Source organism: Liolophura sinensis, chromosome 7 (assembly GCF_032854445.1).
Source record: "Liolophura sinensis isolate JHLJ2023 chromosome 7, CUHK_Ljap_v2, whole genome shotgun sequence".
NCBI classification, from domain to species: Eukaryota; Metazoa; Mollusca; class Polyplacophora; order Chitonida; family Chitonidae; genus Liolophura; species Liolophura sinensis.
The window spans coordinates 31029285-31046000 of NC_088301.1; the positions used below are offsets into that span (position 1 = coordinate 31029285).

A 16716-nucleotide genomic window follows, 5' to 3' on the forward strand; every position below is an offset into this window, starting at 1 on the left:
TCCAGTCATCGATTCATCGTTTCGTACCCACGCTTCGTGCCATGGAGTAATCACTTTGTAACATCGCACCATCTCTTCGTGCCATAGAGCCATCCCTTCGTACCAACGTCGGGCGATACTGCGGTACAAGATGGCCATAACAGGCTTCCACACTGCTCCCATTTAATGTATTTTTGGTAGATCATAAATTCGAAACTGGATTAACGATCATGCACAATGACAATATATCTGTAAATGGAAAAAAGAATGATTTCTTTTTTGTAAAATCTTTTATATTAGCACCTAGAAAAAATAGCATTAGAAAAAATCACGAGGCGACGTGAACAGCATTTTTATAATATCCTAAAGCCGATCTTGTACGAATGACAACACCTCTCCACAAAGCTATGAAAGTAGACCTCACAGGCCTAACGTGTCATAACGTCATATTAATCATACTACTACTACTACTACTACTACTACTACTACTACTAATAATAATAATAATAATTGCATCATATAACGATTACTCATTCCACTCATAAATATACGGATCTTTTCACAACGGCAGTGTAGGTAACATGTAAACGGACGGATCAAAATAGCGGGGATCACTCTGTACCAATTTCTTTCCCCCAAAACAGATTTAAATGCAGGTATTTAAGTGAACTGTGCAGAGGGAAAATAAATTAATAATAATTAAAAATAAAACGTTTCCAAACACTTTCTTCCGTCCAAACCGTGGGTGTTTCCTCGTTTACGTATTTCTCTTGTGGTATCGGGTGAAGTACAATGTACCAAGTCGTGTATGTACACGCACTAAAATTTAATTTGTGCTATAAATTAGGGAAGGACTTTTGAGATTCTTTCCATTATACAAAAAAAAAGAGAGTCATATGAGATAAATGCACATAAATGCTAAGCTTTGACCTGGATTCCTGTCTTGCACTACTCAGATAGAAATCCTGAAGGAGCTTAATGATTTCCTCAAAATCACAATGAAAGAAGTTTTTCCTCAAAACGTCACCATATGCTACCTTCCGCACATGGTTTTCGAAGCTGGCCCTCGAGTTTGCCGTGCAAAAGACGTTTGGGACTTGTTGTCCTTTTCTTTATGGTTCTGGTCTCTCGCTGATATGAAATTCATGCAGTTTTCTGATTATATCAGTTACGTCATCATCGATGAGGTGAGTGTCGTCCGGCGTCTGCCAATAACGGCCTGGTTTGTAAAACAGCCGCCTTTTTTAAAAACAGGTACCTTTCGTGAACTACCTTAAAGAATAACGAAAAAGACCACATGATACATTTGTCCTATAGCTGAGTTTTTTGAAGCAAGGAAAACATAAGCAAAAATACACGTATAATAATTATAATGATAGTTTAAAACATTCCTGGATCAAGTTTCCTGTCTGCCTGACAATTTTTTTAATGGTTTGGTCTTTGGTCCACAACTAACCTCTGCACAAAATGCACCGAACTCCATGTATGACCTTTCCCGTAAAGTTGCAAAAAGACAAAGATCACACAACGTCTTTTACGAAAAAAACGTTACGCGAAATATGAGTTACGAAGTTTTGTGAAAGTGGCCCAGTACTGCGACAACAGGGACGACATATCAAGCGCATGCGCCTGAGACTTAATCTTGTTTCATCCATATTCTGTGCTCGACCGAAGATTTTGGTAAATGGAACTCTGCATACTGCTATATGATGCCTGTACCATAACTCAAAACTTACCTCCGTGTCATCTCTCTCAGATCTATATTGTCTTGTTTTGTTTTCCATGTTAATGCGGCATGAATCTATAAAATCTTTAGCATTGGAAGAAAGCTCGTGGCTATTGACTCACTACTCCGTTTGCCTTTGTCGTCATCACGATGATATGACGTCATCAACATTATGAGCTAAGGCATTCGACGTGTTGCGCGAAGCTGATTCCTTTGTGACGTGATTTTTCGTAGTAACAGACTGACTGTCAACGTTTGTGACGTTGAGTGGTAAGTGGAGATAACTCCCTACAGCAAGCAAACACACTTATACTGTCATTTAGCTCGGACAAGTAAACTCAAAACCCATTCATCGTCACAAACAATTACCCAAACTATTCACTACCAGGAATCATTAAAAGAAACTATGACAGGAATTGTTTATCATCACTGACCAACATGACGTTTATGAAAAGCTGTTTACTGAACAGTATCCGGAGGCAGACCGGAAATCGTCTACTGGGGTAGTTCTCCATACTGGAAGTACAGTCTTATTCACATTTTAGGCTCTTTTTGGAAATGGATTTTGCGATTATCGACTAGGAACACCCCTTGGATTTTTGGTTTGCGAGCGGTGTATAAACGTCACACTTCTGGTGATAGACTTGTGCCAGGGAAGCAAATGGCTAAAGATCCACAACAAGGAAATCTTAATTGTCAAACGCCCTCTTTAAACTTCGACCTTATATAGTGCGTGAGCGCGCAAACGAGAAGGAAAATGTACTCGTAATGACAGATGTTTTCACCAAATTCTCATAGACAGCTTACTCGCAGAGACTAGTCAGCACAGCCAAAAACTCTAGTGTGCACGAGTTACACGTCCCTTCTTGCAGACTTATACAGCATATGTGTTTTCTTAAATTGAAAAAAAAGAATAATAAAAAAGCCTTTAGGAATGAAGAGTCCATAATACGGTAGCTGACCTATTTTCAAAGCAAATTACACAGAAAAATGAATAGGACTATATACAGAAATGACTGAATGCATCATGATTTCACATAGGTTTACCATGTATATATGTAGTCGGAATTATGAATAACACGAGAATAGCTTCACACCCTTATCAAAATTACATATAGGCAGCGGAACGATGGGGGAGGGTGGGGGTGTTAAGATCCCCTTCCCCCTGACGTTAAAGCCCTTTTCCCCGAAACACGTTTTTTTCCCTATACACAAAATTATCTCCGTCGAACGGTTTGAGTAAAGAATGCTTAAATAAAGGACAACATGCAGTTCATCCTAGATTTATCACAATAATTTGACCAGAATTAAGTCGCCTAAACTGCGTTTCCAACCATATAAATGGCGCGAACCTCCGGGGCCTAGGCGGCCCCTGAACCCTCGCCTGATAGGCTGGGATGCTACATCCTCCCAAATTTTTTAACGTTCCGCAGCTCCTGTTACACGATGCTTTAGACCCCGAGATAGGCGTACCAGTTGGCGCCCACGAATGCATACAAATGAGATTTTCTCATCAACAGACAGCTTGTGATAAACATTGTAAGCTTATTTAAGATCTTTGGATTACATGGAACATAAAGTTACGGGATAAGCCCAAACCCTGTGTTTACTTGCGAAGAATGCACCTGTGGAATAAACGCAATTTTAAGGCTTTTCTGTCCCGGTCATAAAAAAAAATGCCTATTATGGCGCATGCCATAAACAGTTTATCAAAGAAACTCTTTACCTCAGTGTAATTTGCAGTTCACCCTCTCACTTGTTCGTCTTCCAGTGAAAATTATTTGAGTACGGTAACACTGTGTTTTGATTTGTAACTAAAAGAAAGTACGTCTAATGCTTGAAAATATGGACAAAGAGACAAAAGTTTAATGAGGCAGGTGACACATGGATGAATGCTTTTATGTAAATATGCGTCACCAAAGGATGGAGAAAAAATTAAAAGGAAATAATAATCATAAATGAGACCTTCAATTAAAATATAAAACGCACATTCGGTGTATATTGTTCGATTGCTAGGTGGTCAAGTATCTGAGCACGCAGAACTGATAACGATATTTTTACATCCATGCATGCATCAATTTCCATTGACAAGATTTAATACAAAGCATCTGTTTCACCGGTTTTACTTTATAAAATTAAGCATAAATATATACACCTGCCAAAAATAATTTACCCTGCCATTCAAGGCATGCACGTCAGCCCATGGACAGGTTGGGGGCAGAATCCTCCACGGTCAGCCTTATACCACGATATTTCAGTTAGAGATGTTTCTTTGAATGCAGTTTAGTGGTCAGTATTCTGTCATAAAATTCTTGTTAAACTACCAGAACCATTTGCCAATCCGCATAACACGTACGTTTGCCACGGGAGATATGAATATCCTCTAAACTTTAGCACGTTGATGTACATGCTGTGCTTATATGCGTTACAAACAAGAACCACGGATCATGTATGTACATGTAGCTCTTGTGCGTAAGGAGTTAAAAATGAACTGAATGATCACGTGACGTCGTTTCATTTTCCAAGGTTTGACAGTTGTAAAGTCTTGGAGGATTGTAAGTCATGAACCAAAGATGACAAAACAAAATATTTGGTTCCAAATTATCCGCTTTTGTATTGTTGTCGGGGGCGTTTTTTCGCCGTCGGCCTGTGGTGAAAATATTGGTAAGAAACGAACAAAGTCTGTCAAGGTTGTAAATTACAACAATAACAACAGCTATTAGACCAAGCGATCGTAGGCCTATCTTATACGGCAGTTTCGAGTTGGAAGTAATTTATTAGTTAAGGTAAAAAAAAACCCAGCTCTATCATGTGATCTGTCAGAAATGTTAGGCAACTATTTTTTTACGACATTTACAATAACGTGTTCATAGAAAGTAATTTAGAATAGAGGAAAGATGGAGAAAATTTGAGAATAGGAATGTTTGTAAACTTGAGAAGATTCTAAAGTAAAGAGGGGTGATTTCTGCCTCTGGAACAGGGTGAGATAGGTGATCAGTAAATTAATGTCAACAAAGGTTACCTAATATTTTCCACGAGCCACATGAACTGTTCTTACATTTGACAACAAAAGAGTTTCAGATCGAAACTCCCCTCTTGTGGCATAGATTTGTCAGTTAGATTTGCTGACTTCAGTCCAAAAGTCCAAAGTATATGCGCTGCAATGAGAGGAAATCTTGTTTATGGGCCCTAATTAGTCTGAGTTCACTGACTGTTGGTTGAGGGATATTTGAATGCGTCGTATTCATGTAGGTTGAACAGCCATGAACATGGTGTACACAAATATTCCTCAACCAAGAGCCAGTTTATCGGGATTAGGACCTAGGGGTCTAGTTTCTAGATTAATGAATTACCGTACATGTTTTATGCTAAAAATACAACATCTAGTTCAATTAAATCAAAGGTTGAGGGCTATATTTTCAGGAATTTCAGATATTCGCCTGCCTCAACATTTAATATTTGAACTGAATAAGGTGGAGCAAAGTTGTCCTTTAAATCCATTCTGAAATAGCAGCACAGGTCGATTTCTGGTGTGGATTGAAGAGAATAAGACTTTCTTTTCCACTCCTGCAAGTATAAAGTAATTCCCCGAGTTGAAATGTTGTTAAAATCCATTGAATATTTCCTTCCCTCTCATCAGAATAACTTTGTGCTGATGGCGCGTCGGGTGTGCTAAACAATCTCGCAACCACGAGCTAACAAAATATGGAAATCAACCTTACAAGACAGGACCACGCAACTTGTCAAATTCAACAATGGTTTCAGTAGTTATGGAGGAGGCAGAATAGAAGGAACAACTTTTCCAGTCAGTCAAGAGGATCAGCTATAAAGATTTCAATCAGGGCTTGCAGCTTTCCACTGCCCAGCTGTCTGATTATCCACGTTTTCTGCATGTGGCCTCACATACAGTCTGGATTTTGGATGCACCCTATGAGTCATACATGCATATTATGATTTGAAGAGAGAAAATTCAACAGTTGATCAGATTTTCTCCATACAACTAGTCTGAAATGGATTTAAACTTGTATGAGCAATTGAAAAGATCCTTTTCCCCCCAGTCCACATGAGAAATGCACGTGTAGCCATTGTAGAGTGGATTTAAATGACCACTTCATTTCGCAGAGCCCTTTTGCAGTTTTTTCAGCTCAGTGATTAAACATTGAGGTAGAAATTGTTGAAAATAGGTCTCAATGTTTAATTTAATTGAACTATTCAGCTAAACTTCAAACAAGCAACCATGTTTGTTATCTGAAACCTTTGCGTACATGAGCATGGTGCTGAGTCTGCTATTCACCACAATGTGGAGTTATTGTGTGTAATGCACAGCGGGCAATTTTTATATTCAACAACAACAATTTATTCAAGAAGGCAAACATGGGTGACTGTTCAAAATTTCCTTAAATCCTGCAGGTCCTTCACTGCTTACAGATAGCATAGTAGGCATAGATAACTGTTTTTACCTGTTGTCATGATTGTATTTTGTAATGGATTAATGCTTACCGGGTTATAATATGTTTTCTCAACAGGTACATTCTGGCAGGTGACAGATTTTCATTATGATTCCAATTATAGTGTGGGTGGCAACCCTGAGGACATGTGTCACTCTAACGGGCAGACTGGAGCACAGTTTGCCCTGGGCACATATGGAAACTACTTATGTGATGCTCCCTGGAAGCTTGTTGAAGCAGCAGTGGAAGGGATGAAAAAACTGCAGCCAAATCCAGATTTCATTTTATGGACTGGGTATGAACTGTGCTGTTATGTGTCCACTGGGTTACACGAACTGTCATATCAGAAAAATGTTGCGATCATCTAGAACGTCATTTCATTATTTACTTTTACTACCCTAATTCCTCAGTCTTTTCGGCCATAACAGATCTTAATGTAATTTATGCACATTTTTAATGTGATGATACAGACAAAACTGCATTGGTTGAATGGGCCAGTTTTCATTGAAAGAACAACTTTCAGTGCAATTTATGCACATTTTTAAAGTCGTTGGGCTTACTATTGTCACGAAATATGTAGTTTACTGCTAATAGTGTGCTAAATATCCCATGCACATTTACAGACTATTGTAATCTGTTGTATTTACAGTGACAGCATCCCTCATATCAATACCTCTGAGTATGACCTGCAGAAAAACTTTGTCACCATTGGGAATATCACCGATCTCCTTTTGGCTACATTCCCCAACGTATCGTTTTTCCCAGTCTTGGGTAACCATGACCCTTACCCTCAGGATCAGATGCCCTTTGCCTCATGGATAACTGATGGTGGAAGTTACTACACAGATATTCTCCAGCTGTCTGGGTGGGGTAAAATGATCGACCCCAATGCACAGAAGGTCTTCCCAGCTGGTAGTGTAAAATTATCTATGTCTCTGATTTCTTCACATTGATTTTAATGTATTACATCTCTTGTTAAAGAATTCATGAAGCTTAACTGTTAAGTTGTGATTGTAAATGCAGCACTTGTTTTATGACTTAAAGCCCGGATCCAGTTTTTCTCATTGAGATGGTTAATGAGGTTGGTTCAAGGTATTCGCAGCTAGCTAGCCTTACAATCGCAGATCAGTTTGTGTACATATTCACCTCAGATTACAGGTTTGCTGTTAATCTGTACCATTTGTCAAATGGTTGTGTTATTAAAAGATACTTGAAACACTTGTTTTTTATTTCTTAATATGGAGTATACGAGGTGGCCTCTTTACATATAAATGTACAGAAAAGCTTCATAGCTTTCTTCTTGGTCTGTGAACATGTCTTTAACCTACAATTTTTGTAAGACCCCAGCTGTCTTTGAGGAAATTGAGTAGCCTGCTGTGTGACGTCAACAGTGCTAGCCATCAGAACAACTTTGTTTTGGTGAGAGCCAGAATTCAGGATGCTAAGCTGGCCCTGCTTTCCCCAGCATCTTCACCAATGATGTCATTTTTAAATTTTTCCAAAAATTTACAGAAAATATGTATAATGGAGAGGGGTTATTAAGAAATATTAAATATGCCTCAAAGATGAAAAAAAAATTTTCTGATTATTTTGGCATATCTTTCTTCCTTGCCTTTAAAACCATACTCTGCATTTTATAGTATGTTTCCATGTATTATTTCAGGTGGATATTACAGCACGCTGTATGGCCCTAACCTGAGGATGATCTGTCTCAACACCAATCTGTACTACCAATTTAACCTGTTGACCAAGGATGTACCAGATCCAGGCTTTCAGCTGGCATGGTTAGATAATCAGCTTGCCTTAGCTAAGGGCAAACAGGAGAAGGTATGTTTATGAGTTAAAGTGTACTGAACAGTAGAAGAAAGGGAACTCCGAAAAAAATTAAACATCACAACAGTAAGCATTCAGATTTTTCCAAAAGATAATGGTGAAATGAGGTGATGATTCCAGATGAAGTAACGTCATGTGGTTTATTGTCCGTACCCACAAAAAAATGCCAAAACCCATGATCCTGCAAGGAGGAAGGCCCTTCCTTGTTACAGTTAACTGGGTGTAGCCTGTCTCACTTTAGACGTCATGTCACCACCACCACTTGACTTGCTCAATGGCATGCACCAGTGTGCAAGCCTAACGATGACCTACATGGTGCTGAAAAGACTAAAATTTGACAATAGGTATGATAGGTGTGATTTGACGGACTCTGATCAATTTGAAACTTGTAATGCAATTTCGACAGCCACTTTCAGCTCTTAGTTGACAGTTCCTTCTTTGAGGAAATATGGTTTGACTTCATCTTACATAGTGGGAACAAAAGTATGTCTAGCATTTATATTGCCTTATCTGTGACCTTGCGACATGGCAAAGTTCATTCAGCTTAAAGGTTGTTCTTGTCACAGTCAATCCTCACCTGGAGCCACTTGCATAAAGGAATCATAAGCCTGAGTTGATGATAAATCTCTAAAATCTTGATCATAACATTAGCTTACAATCAACAACCTCATGCACAAAGAGAGTATAAGCTGAGATAGTTGTGACTTGTAAATATTTACAATTTCCCCAAATATAACATCAAGGACACTTGCCTTAAGAAGATCTTTAGTTAGCACCTTTCAATTCGGTTTGCAAACAAGTGCAATGTAATTGTCTCAAAAAGATGTTGTAAGCATTTTTTTCACGTGTTGTTAGCTGCTAAGTGATTCATAGAACTCTTTGGAAAAGAAAAGTTATTGACTGGTGTGTTGTTCATTTACACATTGTAACTTTAAAACTTTACAATCACGTTACAATTCCTTTGTGCATGCTGCAACTTTAAGCGTCAGAAATAAATGTCATCAGGCAGCAACAAGTTTATGTTAAAATGCCATGAGACATTATGTATGTATTCGCTGGCTCAGATGGTTAAAACGCCTGCTCACGGTGACTGTCCAGGTCCTTGACCAATGGTGTCATGTGTTCGAATTAGGCTGTCACTCTTTCGGCTTCAGTTTTATGTGGAGGGATTTGTGGGGTTCCCGGTCCAAGGGCAGTGCTTTACTCCAGTGGCACTTTGGTTTCCTCCAGTGGCACTCTGGTTTCCTCCAGTGGCACTCTGGTTTCCCCCAACCGTAAATCTGACTCTTGTTATACGTATGAAAAATTCTTGAGCATGGCGTCAAACATAAATCAATCAGTCAGTCACTCATTTTGAGTAAATTTTTCAGCTCTCTATAACAGGTAAGGTAACATGATCAGTTAAGGTTATTTGATGTGAATTGATTTTCTTCAGTTATGATAACATGATCAAGTAAGGTGACATGATCAAGTAGGTAACATGATCAAGTAAGGCAACGTGATCAAGTAGGTAACATGATCAAGTAAGGTAACGTGATCAAATAAGGTTGTTTGATGTGAATTGGTTTTCTTCAGTTATGATAACATGATCAAGTAAGGTAACTTGATCAAGTAAGGTAACATGATCAAATAAAGTAAGATGATCAAGCAAGGTTATTTGATGTAAATTGATTTTCTTCCAGGTGTACATCATCGCCCATATTGCACCAGGCGCATTTGAATTGACCTCTGGGAAGTATTTCTTCTATCCGAACTTCAACAAACGTTATCTGAATATCATTGAGCGGTACAGCGACATCATCCAGGGCCAGTTCTATGGACACGAGCACACAGACAGCTTCCGTGTTCTTTTCGGGGATCAAGGTTGGGTTTCTATCATGTATATGGATAAACACATTTGTGTAAAGTTACTGTCCAAAATTCCTTTGTTGTAACAGTCACGACAGTGTAACAAATTGATTCCATGTTTTGTGTCAGTGTTTGATGTTTTACGTCTTCATCGTGAAATGATGATGATGAAAATTGTTAAGTTGTTCATTTCCAAAATATTTGGACAGGAAATGAGGAATCAGGTGTAATTTCCTTTTATTCTTCTCTTTGTGAATGCTCCAGAGGGTCCCCTGTCATGTATGTACTTCGTAGGGACTGAATCCTCTCTTCAATCTGTGTCTTTGTTCAAAGTACATGGAACATGGAGATGCTATAAGAAATGTGTGTCCCACTTCATTGGATAATGAAGGTTTAATGGGGTGAGGGGATTTTGTTCCTTTTGAGACTCTTAGGTATGCATCAGTGTCTCTGCATACTCTTTCATTGTTCTAAGAATAGTGAGAAGTGTATGCTTCATTTTGTCTAAATTGCCTTGGCTCAAACTATTACCTTTAGTTCGCCTTTTACTAGTGAAGTAGTGTGTTCAGATCTGGCTCTCACTGGTTCAGCTGCTTTTGTGTGAGGAAGTTTGTCAAGTATATGTATACATAGAGATACTTTGTTGGTCTTGATTTGCTCAGTTTCTTCATTCTTTTTAGCCTGTTCACCATCCTAGAAAAGTAATTTCTGTTTACTTTTTTACTTTGGCAGAGAAGCCAATCAGTCAGATGTTCCTGTCCCCCGCAGTTACACCCTGGAAGAAAACAAACAACCCTTCAATCAGACGGTACCACTATGACAGGGACACTGGCCATGTCCTCGATGTTTTCCAGTATTTCCTGAACTTGTCTGAAGCCAATGCTGACAACATGGCTCACTGGAAGCTTGAGTATCAAATGACAAAAGAGTTTGGCATACCTGATGTGAGCCCCATGTCCTTAGCTGAGTTAGCCAGTAGCTTCTGGCAGCATGGTGAGAACTTCCTAAAGTATCTGTGGTATAATCGTGTTAGCGTTGATCCCTCTCCAGCCTGCAACAAGACTTGTCAAATTGCCCAGCTATGCGCCATATCTAAGCTACACTTAGAAGACTACAATCAGTGTATTGGTAACGTAGGACCCTCGCCTACCCACCCGACAACTAGTGTCACTGTAACCTCTACTACAGATCATCGTCACCATGGAAAGCGTCCCGCACCCCGTTACATGTTCTACGTCATTGGAGGCCTAACCGGCCTAGTGCTATTGTTGTTTGTTGTTGTTGCTATCTTGTGCATAGGCAGAAGGAATCACATGTCACCCATGCGATACTCGAGACTTCCGAGCTTCACACCATCGATCAACTAACGTTCTTGATACGTATGGTCCAAATGTGTAAACAAGGTCAAGCTTGGAAATAGGGGCCTTACCATGTTTTAATACACCCCTTTGGAGAAAGTGGTAGGACCCATATATTGTCCAAGTATAGGTAAATAAACTTGGTTGAGTATTATATAACATGTTTTGCCAAAGGGGTGTTTTCACAAATGTCTGTCAGGCACCTGTTTCTATCCTTGATCCTTTTTCTTGTGTTTTTCACAAAATTAATTGACAAAGGTTTTCGAAAGATTTTATCTATGTACATTTAAAACACAGCTTTAATCATGTTATGTATACAGGCAAGTGATTCTATGGTTATATGATGTACAGTTCAAAATATCATAGTTAATGTCACCCTTTGTACCCTTTTATTCCTTTAAGGCAGGGATACACTAGTCCAATTTTTTCGCTTGTATAGGTGTATTTCATAAATTTATACACCTTTTTCAGGTGAAAAAATACACCCGCAATTCCACCCTGTTCGTATAGTGTGTCCACTCCAATAAATTTTGCCACCAAGATGACCGAGCTGACCAATCAAAGAGCACTGAATTATGTTTATGTCACATGATTTAGTGCTGTTTTAGAATAGCTGGTCAGCAGCAAACTGTGGGTTTAATCTGGCAGTTAAACTTAACATGAGATAACATGAAATTTTACCCATAAATGCGGGTGGTTTTAATCACTTACGTTTTTATTTCATTGTAGTTAAGGCAGATAAATTACAAACTAATTTACATGTAGTTCACTCACTTTTCAATTTGATTAAATCCTAGAATTCAGAAAATAAACTAATTAATACATGTATTGCCTTCAAAGGCATGCGGGGCCTCTGTGGTTCAGTTGGTTAGCACGCTAGTGCAGCGTAATGACCCATGAGTCTCTCACCAATGCGGTCGTGGGTTTCCCCCGGGCTGTGGCCGGTTTCCACCCACCATTATGATGGCCGCCGTCGTGTAAGTGAAACATTCTTGAGTACGGCATAAAACACCAATCAAATAAATAAATAAATCAAAGACATGCTGTATAAATACTCAGTAAAAAGTGTAGGGGAGGCTCCAGGTTGCATACAAACATATATTTGTACACTGCAGCTGTAGTTCTGCAAATGCTGCAATATCATTTTGTTATGAAATGAAAGTACTTTTAGTGTCTTTTGTCAACTCCAGTGTTCATCCAAATCACCATTGTTGTCAGCTACAAAATATCTCATCACACGTGCACAAGCAACTTGAGATATGCAGACAAAACAATAACACGTGAAATGCAAATAAAACCAAACGTTATGCATTTTTGTCCATGCTAATAAGGCAAATGTGCCTGCATTGAAAGGTAGCCTGCATGTACGAGGTGACTGCAGACAAGCCAGCGGACTTGCTGACATCTGTGTAGCACCTGGATTGGTACTAAACCTCATTGAATATTGACATACAATGTACGCTAGTGTAGTCGGCCATGGAGTTGTAAACTCAGCTCTTTCTACAATGTATATAAACCACATGGTGAAACTGATGGTGTCTAGAGTGCTGGGTTGGTCTCTAGAACATGTATTTTATTTGTACAAAATTTAATATGTACTAAAGAGTAGTTATGACATTGTAATAGTTGTGTACTCAGTCCTGAACATGTTACATAATTAATTTTATGAATGGAAATCCACCCTTTTTTATGGTTTATTTTGTAGTTTATAATAAATTTTGTGAATAACTGATAAGTACACCTCTGCACATTTCTTAAAGCATACATGTATGTTGAGCAGAACAAAAATTCTGTTGTGGTTTAACTTCAAAACCAAATTACATGTACTGGAATTTGAAAATTGTATCTATCAGAAGTTAACCTTTTTGTATCCAAAAGGTGACCTTGGTGCATTTTAGAAAGCACTTGTTTTGCAATAACTGGACATTTTGATGCCAGTTTATGTATGGTATATACATGGGAATACACTAGATGAAGTGCTGTCTTCAGTGTATGGATGAAATATGAATGTATGTGGATGACGTATGAATTCGATACAAATGAACAGATGAGATATGGATGAGACATCGGTGTATGGATGAAATATGGATGAGACCTGGCTGTATGGATGAAATATGGGTGAGACCTGGCTGTATGGATGAAATATGGTTGAGACCTGGCTGTATGGATGAGACCTGGCTGTATGGATGTAATATGGATGAGACGTGGGTGTATGGATGAGACGTGGGTGTATGGATGAGACCTGGCTGTATGGATGTAATATGGATGAGACGTGGGTGTATGGATGAGACGTGGGTGTATGGATGAAATGTGGATGTAATATCAAATAAATAATGAAATAGATATATTAAGCTCCAGGTATATTAAAGAATGAAGCTGTATTAATATATCTCTGACCGTACAGGTCTGCCAGCAACCTGCTGTGCCTGGTTTCCTCCCGCCGTCGTATAGGTGAAATATTCTTGAGTATGACGTAAAACACCAGTCAAAAAAATATACAAGTGTATTAATATATGGATGGGTGTAATGTGTACCTCTAATCCATCTCAGTGTCTTACATGTATCAACTCCTTGTTTTGTGCAACATCATTGTTTGAAATGTAACCATTGATTAAAGGTAAAATTTTGTCATTTTTAAATCTACATGTAGATATATCGTACTATGATCGTGTTAAACTGTGTTATCATTAATGTACAGGGTGCTGTGGATACATCGTTTTAGATATCTTTTGAGTTGTGAAACTATGTGTACATGTAATTGTGTGGAAATTTATAATCGGGCAATGTAAATGGTATAAAATCTGTGTCAAACACGTTTGTATTACCAGCATCAAGACTGGAGCTATATATAGATGCTATATGTGCCTGGTTGAAATCATAAGAAATTTATAAAATAAAGTCCACATTATTCTGTAATGTATTGTTGGAAATACCTGCTAACAGTCACACCCATGAGGGCCCGTGAATATAAACCACATATAAAGCATTCCTGGACTAAAGTTTTAGATTTGGAAGATGCCAAGAGCTACAGTACTTATTATGACATGCCTTTCACGTAAAGCGAGGGGTATTAATTTGTTGCTGGGCGTTTGTCCGTTCACCCATCATGCTTAGGTATCCGTCCAGCAACTCTTCAACACATCATCCGAAAAGCAGCTTCATCCAAGTATAAGTTATGTATATCTGTCTAGCCTGAGATTAAAATTCACTGAAAAGGCTTGTTCTTGTCAGCTGTTTTGAGAGATAAAGTTTCTCCCACATCATCTCCACTTCATTAACACATGTTCATGACAAGGCTGTGTATGGGCTAGGACGTATTTAGTTGTCCTGAAACAGCATATCCCAATGTTACTCTGCTTTAATATTGCCCGATAAAAAAATTTATTTTTTTAACTCGTTGAAAGAATATTTTAATGACGGCCAGCTTTATAGTTGGAAGTGACCAAAGCACACCCTTGATCAGACTCCAACAAAAAACCAGCAGACAAAAAAAAAAGTCGAAAAAAATAGCTACACTGTACGTATGTACACACATGTATGTCATACATACAAAGCCAACAACGAAACTGAAACAGCAGTGATTTTGTTGAAAATGGAGGAAATGGCCCAAAACTCGACCATATTTAACTTTTGTCTGCGATGCCATGTACTCAATTTTCATTTGTTCCAGGAATATTCAGAAGAGGACAAAATGTCCATAATTTGTCCAAAATAGATGGTCAGAACTTTCCTGCACTCATGATGAAGTCTTGTTGAAATTTTGACTTACATTTCTGTGTACTGTAAATCCCATATATACATATAATTTACATGGAATTTTTTGCCAACTAATCACCTCGCCACAAGAGTTGTAGAACAGAAAGGCGAGAAGTCGGGTAAAGTTTAATGATATAGGGTAAACATGATAGCACAGCAGGCTGATAAGTTGGTGACAAATTCTATGAAATTGTAGGTGACTTGCTTGAGATCGTAAAAATGTAAAGATAACACAACAATATTTTCTTCCGCCAAAGGCATATTTTATTTTCCATAAAACTTTTCTCTTTTGGTGAATAAATAATTGAGTCCTTTACATATTTTGTTCATGTAGCATATACTTCAAGTATATGTACATGTGGATAACAACTGCTATATAAATAGCATAGAGTAAATTAACAATAACAAGTAACTCTTAATATATGATTGACACCAGGGTTTATGCTTCATCACTTATTCTCAAAAAATCTGGAAACTTTTGTTGTCTTCAACCTAGAAACATCACCGGCAAAACAAAACTTTTGCAATTGCTGTGCTCCAGGAACTGGTTGTCGTTGTAAGCACCTTTAAACAAATGTGCTGTTTATAAATCTTTTATTTTCAAGACAAGACATAAAAGTATATAAACAGACTTTTCAATATAAAAGAATAAACATTTACAGCTTTATGTCAAACCTGTAGCACATGTAAGTGAGCAATACAAATTGAAAATTTACACTGCATATAAAATGACGAGCATGTTATCAACAAACTAGCAATTATGGTTTCAAAATTTACGTTGACCTTAATCCAAATTCTCCTGACAGGTAAACTATTAAAAAAAAAAACAAGAAAAATAAGATAAATATATATGCAATCAACTGCGTCTGCTAAGTTTGTTTCTGGATGTCACAAAGAATACTTAAACACTATGACAATTCCTCAGCTCGTAAAAATAAGTCACATTTGATTCTAGTGACACTCCAAGTCTAAAATCATAATTACTATCACAACGTTGAAATTCATTCTTGCATTTATTTCAGTTTGACCCCACAAAACACAATGTCAATTGTGACTGGTCTCATTCACATCTGAGAACCAGCCTAAATTTTCTGCATTCAGATCCGTGCGGGTACACTGTTGTTACCAAGGCAGCTATTGGCTAATCAACCAAATGTAATTGACCAATGGATTGATAACTACATGTTTACCTGATTGCCTATAGTCAACCCAAACATGGAGAAAGTATCAGTATGGTCAGCTCACTTTCACCTATACTGGCTATCCCGGACACTAAACACTGTGACACAGAGCGTGATTCATTCAACAGCAAATTCGGTTTGTCGGTTAATCAACACTCCGTTGCCTTGGGTTTTCAATCTAGTTTCTGAAAATTCATGTATCTAGGACAATGTAAATAGAAAATAACAGACATTTTAAAGCACATTTTACATGTCTTCTGTTTATACCTTCTCGAGTTATAATATCCCATTTAAAAGAGGTGAGTAAAGGCCCAAATTTTGTGAAATTCATGTTTGCAATTTATGAAGAGTAACCTCACCTCAATCACTAGAGAGTACCTTGCCACTGTCATAAATGCGGACGCACAAGTTTCAAAATCTGATTAGTCTTGTGAGTGTTGCTTAGTGAACTTGAGCAGATACCACTGGCTTACTCTGCCAGTGACACGTGCGAGGGTCACATTACGTGTACATACAGTCATAATACACACCAGGATATTAGAAGGAAGGATCACTGTGCCTCCAACTTATATACATATATGGGTACA

At 38.1% G+C, this 16716-nt stretch overlaps 1 protein-coding gene across 1 annotated transcript; it reads left to right on the forward strand.

Moving 5' to 3' along the window:
• Positions 1–4239: 4239 nt before the first annotated feature.
• LOC135470231 (acid sphingomyelinase-like phosphodiesterase 3b) lies at positions 4240–14351 on the forward strand. Its single transcript, XM_064749048.1, has 6 exons — positions 4240–4369; positions 6232–6448; positions 6803–7065; positions 7817–7980; positions 9669–9849; positions 10567–14351. The coding sequence occupies exons 1-6, from the start codon at positions 4279–4281 to the stop codon at positions 11199–11201; spliced, it is 1551 nt and encodes a 516-aa protein (XP_064605118.1). The 5' UTR covers positions 4240–4278; the 3' UTR covers positions 11202–14351.
• Positions 14352–16716: the final 2365 nt, after the last annotated feature.

Bases quoted from the DNA above. Each gene is read 5' to 3' on its own strand.
- LOC135470231 (XM_064749048.1), top strand. From the start codon at position 4,279: ATGACAAAACAAAATATTTGGTTCCAAATTATCCGCTTTTGTATTGTT. The intron at 7,066-7,816 runs GTAGTGTAAAAT...GTATTATTTCAG, and splicing joins ACAGAAGGTCTTCCCAGCTG to GTGGATATTACAGCACGCTG. The intron at 7,981-9,668 runs GTATGTTTATGA...ATTTTCTTCCAG, and splicing joins CTAAGGGCAAACAGGAGAAG to GTGTACATCATCGCCCATAT.